General features: G+C 37.2%; 1 protein-coding gene across 1 annotated transcript; it reads right to left on the bottom strand.

The window, feature by feature from the left end:
* Window positions 1-6,381: 6,381 nt before the first annotated feature.
* LOC140135509 (echinoidin-like) lies at window positions 6,382-10,144 on the bottom strand. The gene is made up of 3 exons (XM_072157034.1): window positions 9,879-10,144; window positions 9,599-9,821; window positions 6,382-6,904 (listed from the first exon to the last, which is right to left on the bottom strand). Exons 1-3 carry the CDS (start codon window positions 10,037-10,039, stop codon window positions 6,677-6,679), a joined length of 612 nt encoding a protein of 203 aa, XP_072013135.1. The 5' UTR covers window positions 10,040-10,144; the 3' UTR covers window positions 6,382-6,676.
* Between the last annotated feature and the right edge of the window lie 435 nt (window positions 10,145-10,579).

Below are 10,579 nucleotides of genomic sequence, written 5' to 3'. Positions count from 1 at the left end.
GACTACCAAAGTGATGCGGTTTATTAGCATTTGGAAAAGCGGTCTGATAACGTTTTCAAAGCGTGTCATGCAAACGTTATTGAAACGATTTAGAACTACGTTTTAAAAACGCAATATTGAAACGGTTTTTAAACAAAAGTGAAACGTAATATTACGCGTGAAAAACGTAATCAAACGCGTTTCATGCAAACGTTATTGAAACGTATTCAAAACTCCACACATTTACGTTTTTAAAACGCAATATTGAAACGTTTCTTAAACCAAAGTGAAACGATTTTTAACGTTTAAAAACGTATTTTGGCTAGCTGGGATTCCAATCATTGGCATAAGAGCCTTCATTGGCATACCCAAGGAGGAAAAGGGGTGAGCTGGCCTCCTGTGAGAAGTCTTGCCCCTCCCCTACTGACTCCACTGGCATGAGGTACCCATTTCGTGACCACCATGCAGACATTAGTTAATATTCCATGACTATCCCGTCTCAATTCGCAAACACAATATTAAAACGATTCAAATTCAGCTATCAGTATATTTTAATATTGCTGTCTATATTCAGTCACTATGTACCGTTTTATAGCACTTGCTTTTATAAGAGACTGAATTGAAGGTATTTTTCATTGGTGTATATTTATTACAGAAAGTCATGCACATAATGTGACTGGACACTACGAATGAGCCGTAAAGTCGGCAAATTGTATTCTGAGTAACAGTGTAAAATCTGTGTGAAGGTAGTATTCATAGATACCTCAATTTGGTGCGACAAGTATCTCATCAAACACTGTTTAAACCAATCAATAATCCTATTGTTGAAGAGGATAATAAGCTTCTACCTAAGCATTGTATTTTGTCTAGGTATGTATAACCATTAATTAACAATGAGAGGACATTCCTGAGCCTCGTTGACTTGGGGCTGATTTGAAATAACCGCCAATTATGACCGTTTGATATTTATTACCAGAAATGTGAAAAAAGAGACACATGTAGAACTGAAAAAGGTTCAATTTGTTGAAGGAACATAGTTCAACAAACCATAACCCGATTCTGGACGTCAAATGATATACCATTTTAAAGCTTATGATATATATTTTCTAAACACGAAATAAAACAAAATTGACCGGGGCCGACTTTACGTCTGATTCGTGGTGTCCAGTCACATATAGGCAATTTGAGGTGACTTTGGGAGCGCAAGCTGCCTGGGGGTAAAAGCAGGGGCAGCAAAAAGGAAGGGTGGCAGAAGGAGAATTATTAAAGAATCGCCTATTATCCTTTCTCTTTTGCAAACCATCCAAAAATATTGGGTCAACCTTTTGGGCTGTTGATGTAGGGGCACTGCAGCACGACTGAAAATGGGGGATGAAAGTGAAGTGCAAGCCCCAAGGTGTGGGGCCCAGGGGCGGGGTCTCACTAAAGATCTTTTCATGCTTCACTATATACATCTGCGGTGCATTACCGATATGCAACCTTGATCCAGTTCACTCCGGCTAAAGTCATATTTTTTCAAAATTGAGTTATTATCAGATTTATATGAAGTTACATATTCCCTTTCTATCAGTCCAAACCCCATGTTAATAACCAATTTGGTTGCGAACTTACTTGTATTTTTCAACATGTTCATAGTCTAACCTTTTTGGGCTGTTGATGAATGGAGCGGCAAAATTCAACTTCTCTCCAGCATCCCCCAGGTAGGAGCGGCCTAGGTATGCCACTGAAAGTGGAGGATGAAAGTTGAAGTTGAAGCGCAAGCCCAAAGATGTGGGGTCCAGGGGCGGGGTTTGACTTAAGGTCTGTTCATGCTTCACTACATTTGTGGTGCGTTACCGATATGCAACCTGATCCAATTCACTCTGGCTAAAGTCATATTTGTTCAAAATTGAACTATTATCAGGTTTATATGAAGTTACAAATTCCCTTTCTATCAGTCCAAACCCCATGTTAATAACCAATTTGGTTGCGAACTTACAATATTTTTCAACATCTTCATAGTCTATGACTAACTATTGTAAGCCTAACCAATTTCTGGCTATATCTCAGTTTCGCTTTTATCGACATTAGCCTGAGTGGACTAAATCTGGTCAATCAAATCGATCATTTTCTTCCGTAACTCAACGCAATGCACTGAAAATCCTGTTAAAATGAATTTAAATTTATTGCAATATGTAATATTTTGGAAAGAGACTGCAATACAGGTAACAAACGCAAGTCATCGCAATGCAGATGCAGTGAAGCTAGAACGGACCTTTAGGTTTCTCTTTTGTACTGGTCCTCTGGGCCAGTGAGATTGAAGATACTGGACCAAATTTACTGGCCCAGCTTTCTTAGGGGTGGGGTATGAACGTTTGGACAGTATTTATTGTGGGACATTAGAGCACATCAGACATATCGAATTGCATTCTGAATACGAAGAATGTCTTTCTGATATCAAATAATTTAGATTTTTGAAATTCGCAATGAAATACACATTTTATGGCAAATCATTAAAAATTGATATTTTTGATATTTAACAGTACTCAAAGTAAACTTTATAATTCTGATGATTTATACTTGAAGTGTATGTAGGTGGGATGAAAAAGTCGACGATCAATTGAAAATTTTGACCTTTCATTATTGAAAATATGGATTTTTTTTTCCCAAAACACAAAAAAATTAGGCCTTTTTGGGAAAAAAATCCATATCTTCAATATGAAAGGTCAAAATTTTCAACTGATCGTCGGCTTTTCCTTCCAGCTACATACACTTTAAGAATATATCATTAGATTTATAAAATTTACTTTGAGGACTGTTATATATCAAAAATGTGAAAAATATCAAATTTTAATAATTTGTCATAAAATTTGTATTATATCGTGAATTTCAAGAAATGAAAATTATTTGATATCAGAAAGACATTCTGTGTATTAAGAATGCAATTCGATTTGTCTGATGTGCTCTCATGTCCCACAAAAAATACTGTCGAAACGCTTAAAACGCTCATTCCAGATCCCTTAATATTTTCTACTGCAAATTAAAAAAAAGTGACAGACAACCAAGTAATTCCATTTCCCATTTTGGGAGATATCTAGCATTTTAATCATGATGTGCCATAGCCAATAGGATCAGTGACATAGCTAGGGGTCGTGGCGCCTGGGGTAAAGGATACAGAATGGCACCCTTTCACCAATTCCATGCACAGCAATTTGTACAATTACTACAAATTTGGTTATGATCAAGTTAAATTTCGGTCTCAATATGGTCTTTCAAATGACTATTAGTATTGAAATGTGTGCGAAGTGCACAAAAATTTTGACTTTCACCACTGAGGGCAGGATTGGTGTTGAGGGCACTGAATTGGTTGATTAATTTGGCACCTCCCTCTCCCAGATGGCATCCAGGGCACATGCCCTCCCTTGCCCCCTAGCTACGCCACTGGCCTGCAGAATTAACAAGAAAATGTTTCATTTTTAATAATATTTGTGTCAGGTCGTTCGATGTAGTCATGCAACACAAATTTACCATGAAATTGTCCATGAAAAAAGCCCATCCTTGCTAATTGTCACTCTGTGGGAAACATACACACAGCGGAAAGTACAATCACCGTATACAACACAAGAATAAGAACAGATAAACGAAAAATCAGAAAATAAAAGATATAAATTACACAGCAGTATACCAGAAAGTCCCAAACACCCTGGAAGGTGACCGGATATATTTGGAAAAATCAAATTCTTTAAAACTTGTGTATAACATAAACTGTTGTCCCAAGCATTCATGCAAAAAGATCATGTAACTTTTCATTGTAAATGCGACTAATTCTTCATGGAATTACTGACATTTAATACAGCTTAAAACTGGTAGTCTACAGTGTTTTTATCATAATACTAATCATGGCGTGTCCGTCCGTCCGTCCCTCCCTCTGTCCGCACGCTAACGCTTGCTCGCGGTGCGTATCGCGTGCGTGCAGTGCGCTATCATGTAGTGCGCGGAGTACCGATGGGCGCAGTGCGAGCATCGGAAAGCATTACAGTGTGGTTAATCGTGCAGGTGCATCTCATCGGATTCCAAAACGGCACATGGCAAAGTAGTTTAAAAGGTCAGGGCAAGTAGGCCTATATGGGTAACAGGTGTTGGGTATAAATTAGAGATAGTCACAAAAACCACCCAACCCGAGAACCGCGAAATCTAGTTAATGATAATCATCATGATTATGTAAAAAATTGATATGAAATGAAAGATCCTATTTTTCTCATTTACTGAAATTAGCCTAGTTCCAAGTCAGTATTTCCGAAGATATCATCAAAAAACTGCTGAATTAGTCAAAAATATGGTATACCATATTTGAGACTAATTCGACAGTTTTTGGATGATTTCTTCGGAAATATACAGATTTGGAATGCCTAATTTCAATATGTTAATGAGAAAAATATGACCTTTCACCTGATACCAAAATCTGCATTTTGATAGGGTAAAGTTGGGGATGAGGCTGTCAATCAGGTCACCCACCTTTAAAGCCTTAATGTACGATTTCCGTCCAATTTTAATGTTGTTTTTCTTTATTCAAAATATTGAAATAATAATAGTAATAACTGACACAACGCATTGCCAATAATTATAGGCGCTAGAAAGAATTTCATGAAATAGCAAATTTTGCTGTTTTTACCTCATTTGGTTTAGCTCAAAATTAACTGGGGGCATATCTGATAGTGAAAACTAACATTTTGTGGAAAACAAAAATTCTTATGTTTTATTAAAATCGCACAATAGCTTCAAGGTATGATCAAAGTACTTTTTTCAACAACTCTTCCTATACCTTTGTACAGGAGCCAAGCGTTGTTAATCTGTGATGAATCCACACATTTCTAGTAGCGTATACGCGAAAGCAAGGTTACGCATGAGCGCATAAAATTGTCATACCTGGAACTTATGCGTAAACACTTTCTTAATCTGTTATTAAAGTAACAGCTAAATATTAACTCTTTATTCTTAAGTTTTATTGCTGATTATCAACAGAGAAATCATCGACCTTCTTGTAAGGTTGTGTGGCAATGACAAACGGATATTCCGAATGAAAGAATCATGTGAATTAGACGATATTTAGCTTGTTTTCGTTGTTGAAAGGGATTCAATCATGGTTCACCATTTTTCATCACCGATTAACAACTCGCGTCCGGCGCGTCTGCATGGTTTACTTCGTAAAGTAAACCACGCAGACGACGCAGACGCATCGTTGTTTATCGGTGGAACAACAGTGAAACATGATTGAATCCCTAAATCACTACATAATACATTTTTGAGCATAATTACTGGTAGGCCTACCTGTCTACATTCTGATTGCCACAGATGCCACTATACCATTTTAAAGCTTAAAATTCAAAGTAAGGGACCATTCACAAACACTTGTTAAGGGGGCCTGATGCAAAAAGTGGGGCCCTGAAATTTTTTGACCCTCCTAAGGGAGGGGAGGGGCCTGAAAAAAATGACCACAATTTTCCTGGGAGAATTGAGTTTATATGCTTTTCTATTGGGTTGACCGAATTTTCATGTCAAAAAGGGGGGCACTGAAATTTTTGAGATCTCAAAAGGGGGGCCCGAAAAATTTTTGCGATGAAATTGTTTTGCATCAGGCCCCCCTAACAAGTGTTTGTGAACAGTCCCTAAAGTACCAAATATGTAAACGTTCATGAAAGTTCATCTGTGTTGGTATATCCAATGATTAAAGTTTAAATCTTTTGATCCAAACACAAGAAAGTTATTCCTACGTACCTCTCGGAATTTTCAGTCTCAGTCTAACTGATGAAAGATAGAATAACCATCTGAAAATTCTGAGCGGTAGGAATAACTTTCTTGTGTTTGGATTACCAAATATAGGCCCTAGTACAAAATCTGGTCCATGGTGGCCAAAGGCGGCAAATTTGAAACCGAGATAAAGGTAAAAATATGGAATAAAATACATAAGAAAATAGACATCAAAAAACTGCATGAACTTTAGAACCAAGTATGCTAGACCTTTGGTGTTTTCAGCAGTAGCGTAGCCAGCGGGAGGCAGGGGGCAGAGTGCCGCCCCAAAAAAAAAAAAAAATGAAAGAAAAAGTGCCCAAAAAAAAAAAAAATGAAAGAGAAAATCAGGAGGGCAAAGGAAAAGAAAAAGGGCAAGGAGCCCTTTTCTAGCAAAATTCAGGGCCAAAATAGTGTAAAATACATAATTTGTCCCTTCTGCTAGCACATTGTAACAATAAAGCCCTTTTTAGCCGGATAATGGGCTAAAATAGTGTAAAATACCTTCTTTTTTTTTTGCGCTACGTGCGCACATCATCCCAATTTCGGGAAGCTCAAAGACATACAGTCTCTATGTATTGTATGATGCAACTGCAATTTTTTTTTTTTTTTCCTCAAAATTTTATTTTGCCCCCCCGATTAAGAAAGCTGGCTACGCCCCTGGTTTTCAGCCTATTGTATGTATAATGTAATAATTACAGTAACTCATTTTCAAAAATGCATCCGTTGGCCTCCATGGACCAGATCGTGTCACATAATGACGATTAAAAATGAATGTTTATCAGGTTATCATGCACTTCCCCTGTTTTGGACATGTGATTTACAAATAAAGCATTCAAGCCAGGCATTCAAGTGATTAAAGTTCTTAATGAAAAGTTCACCTTCCCCCATCTATTGATTATCATACATTATTTGTTAAGTTGTTGGATTACTAGTTTGTAATCTTGCAAATAAAAGAACGACCACCATCAGTGCACCATCTGTCATCCCATTTGCTATTATAAAAATCACTCCAGTGAAATACACGCATCTCTGCACAGTTTTGGTTGCCATGGAAATTGTTGGGCTCTCCCCCAAACCATTTAGTGTAGTCAACAGGGCTCCCGTCTGTCCACACCCAATTGCCTTCTGTAGTCTCATCAGTGAAACCAATCCAAACCTGCATTAAAACCAAAATTGACAAAGAAAAACAAAGACCTTTCAATTTAACAGTTTGAGTGATTTGCTGGATCAAAATACACATATTTTCAGATTTGGGTATTTAGGGGCCGGTCGCTATTTATGCCGGGGGAATGGAGGATTTCAATTTTGTTGACGAAAAATTTTGTGTTCCCCTTCGCAATCCTCCATTCCCCCTGGTGTAAATAATGACCGTTCCCTTAGAACATGACTGTGAAACGTGCTAAATGGCAAACTTGAAATGGGACAAATAGTGCTAAAACCAGTGAACCAAATCCAATGAAAAATTCACACAAGGTAAAAAAAATAAACAGGCTCATCATTTCTGTAAGTGAATTTCCTATTATCTTAATAATTTGAGGATTGCATTACTTTTAGAACCTCCCAAATGGACATCTTTATTGGAACACCCTGTACACCATGTACCAATCACAGTGATGTGGGCCAAATTACTGGTTATCATAAGAGTATGCACAAATAGCTGACAAATCTACCAAAATTCAGGCCTATTACAAAATAACTGTTTTGAAATGATGTGCAGAAAAAATGATCGACTTTCATGCAATTACGTATCGACAAGTGAGTCCTAAGAGCGGATTGTCAAACAGCTTACAAATCACATGATGGGGTCAGTAAAAATTTAAAATGTGAAAAAAAAATTACAAATGTTGATCTAATATGTTCAAAACAGATGTATAATGATCTTATGATATGAAATTGATTAATCTTTTCAAACCTGCTTTAACATTTCCTGAAAATGTTTATTTCCTTATTTCCAAGCAAAATCTCCTGAAATAGGAAATTTCCTGAAAATTTACATCCCATATCCCAATATACACCTAAATGGAATCAGCCAAATTTGTTTTGTTTACATGTCATCAGATCAATTTCGATATAACATTAAGGGATCAAATAGCAACATTTGCACAGTATTTTTGTGGGACATGAGAGCACATCACACATCAAATTGCATTCTGAATATGAGGAATGTCCTTCTGATATCAAATAAATTTGTGAAATTCACAATATAATACAAATTTTATGGCAAATTATTTAAAATTGATATCTTTGAAGTAAACTTTATGAATAATGATATGTACTTAAATTAGGTCTTTTGGGGAAAAATGTATATCTTCAATACAAAAGGTCAAAATTTTCAAGTGATAGATGGCTTTTCCTCCTAGCTACATTGTCTTACGCCCTGCTAGGGTGAAGCATAGGCCGCCTCTTTCATTACATATCATTAGATTTATAAAGTTTAATTCAAAGACTGTTTTATATCAAAAATATCAATAATAATAAAATTATTTGATATCAGAAGGACATCCTCTTAGGCCTCAAACAAAAAACCTGACCGACCCTAAAATTCATAATACGCAAACATAATGACTTAAATAATTCTGACCAGTCGACATATGTCATCAGACAGATAGCATCATAATAATTATAAATGAGGACAACATACAAGTTCCTTCCCAGGCCGGATTTACCTTTTTGGTGGCTCTGGGCCAGGCCAAAATTTGAAGGCCCCAAACACACCGTGAGGAAGGCATATGTGCACTAAAGTGGCCAAGTTTTTAGATTCTACTAGGACATTTTAGTCCAAATTGAAGCTGAATTTTGCTATATAACAGCGGCATAAAATTGTGCAATTCTTGAACCCTATTTTGGACAAAAACATGGTGTTTTACGGCTAAAATAGAAGATTCACACTGCACAGGGCAATCCGGCCCTGCAACGGTGTAAGGGAAGATTCAGAGTAGCGACAAGAAGCATACTTTTTTTAAATAATTTGTTGAGGGTTCATGGCACTTTCAAAACAGGGAAAAAAGCTTTATGAATGCACATTTCCTTGGTTTTCTCAGCTTCAAATTGCTAGCATTCACTCTCCGATTCACTCAAATCGCTGCAGTACACACGCTTAAAACCCCTGCATAGATGCATGCACAAAACAGCTGCCTCAATACCTCACTGCCACTGTGCCACATCAGGGCAAAAAATGGTATCGAGACAATTGCCACACCATTATGCGAAATATATGCAGGTGAATAAGACGCATTGTGGAAGTATTACATGATTATTACGAGGCGAGAATTTTGATTTTTAAATATTCCCATTGCGCAATGAAAGAATAACAAACAAACTATTTGACAGAAATTGTATCAGTATATCATAGCTTTATGACCTTGCGGTTGCACTCATATATTGAGACAAATAAAGCTGACACACAAGAGGAATGGTATGAGTTCTATAAAGGAGATCCCAAGGCATGATTTTTCTTGGTAGGTGGCCAATGCCCATAACCTTTGCTTTGACACATTATTGGTCTTAACCCCCTGAGCACTACCTGCTGATCTAACATTGCCTTTGATTGGTCAATTACATGACATTTTCACTTTAATCACCAATCAGAATGGAGTTTTGCATATAATTCACCCCAATTTTTTTGTGTGGTGAAATTATTCTAACAATGTTGCTGATTGGTCCAATTGATAATGAAAACTACTTTTTTACCAATAGGCAGGTAGTTCTCATGGGGTTAACTGAAGAACCACAAGACCTATGCAAGTATTGGCTTCCTTGGCTCATTTCTAAGATCAATGTATTATATTTAGTTGCATGCTTGGCTAAAACCACTAAAACTGCAAAAATATGAATATATAGGCCTACTTACACTGGGGCCATCAGCCACGGTTGTAGCACCATTCCTTGCTAGCCAAAACACCATATCATTCTCCTCTTCAGAATGAATACTGACAAGATCAGCATCCAAACTTTTACAGTGAGCCAATGCTGCGTTCCAGTCCGACACGGTGGATGCAGGGAAAAACTTGTAGCAGTTACCATTGTAACCCTCCTCCCATGACTCATCTGGACAATTCGACTGCATGCAACACCTGCAAGCCTGCATTTTATCAGCAGCATTAGTACAGGGGATCTCGGAATTGCAACACCTGCAAGCCTGCATTTTATCAGCAGCATTAGTACAGGGGATCGTATCGGGCGGCCCGCCATTCCCCTGGCCCCGGCCCTGGCCTGCACCTGGCCCGCCAACTTGGGCCTTACTAGTGGCTACAATAACTAAGACTAGTACTAAGCCTTTGAGTGCCAACATCTTTCCTGGTGGTACTATCTGATGATAAACAGCAGAGATCTCTGACAGTGGATGAGCTGAGTTAAGTTCGTAACTTCTGGCAATAATAATGATTTTGTGGAAGTTTTACAGCAGTTTATATATAGTTTGCTTTACATTTGACATTTGCATGGTTTGTGGGCACATTGTGTCGTTGCTTCTCTTGTTGTTGATATTTTCTTTATTACTTTGTTTAAATCTCTTTATTAATCTCTAGTCAAGATATTTTCTTTACTAATTTGCTTGATTTGACATTAGAATGGTTTGTTAGCACATTGTCTTGTTCCAGGATGCGTTAGCAATGCCCCAGGAATGGAATCTGGCTGAATTTCTTGGAACCCTGGCTGAAATTTGATACACTTTTGATACACCACTTTTGATACGTATGAAAAATGTATGAAATAAAAGGCTTTGAATTGGAACCCTCATTTCATACACTTTTATGTATCAAAACTGTATCAAATTAACATTGCATACACATTTTATACATATCAAAAGTGTATCAAATGCCAAGATAATGTA

The sequence above is a fragment of the Amphiura filiformis genome, chromosome 16 (assembly GCF_039555335.1).
Source record: "Amphiura filiformis chromosome 16, Afil_fr2py, whole genome shotgun sequence".
Classification (NCBI taxonomy): Eukaryota; Metazoa; Echinodermata; class Ophiuroidea; order Amphilepidida; family Amphiuridae; genus Amphiura; species Amphiura filiformis.
This window is presented reverse-complemented; position numbering and strand designations above follow the sequence as displayed.

Excerpts from the sequence above, each read along its gene's own strand:
- LOC140135509 (XM_072157034.1), bottom strand. The coding sequence starts at position 10,039 with ATGTTGGCACTCAAAGGCTTAGTACTAGTCTTAGTTATTGTAGCCACT. Across the intron at positions 9,822-9,878 it reads GATAAAATGCAGGCTTGCAG|GTGTTGCATGCAGTCGAATT; the intron begins GTGTTGCAATTC and ends GCAGGCTTGCAG. Across the intron at positions 6,905-9,598 it reads CCGTGGCTGATGGCCCCAGT|GTTTGGATTGGTTTCACTGA; the intron begins GTAAGTAGGCCT and ends GTTTTAATGCAG.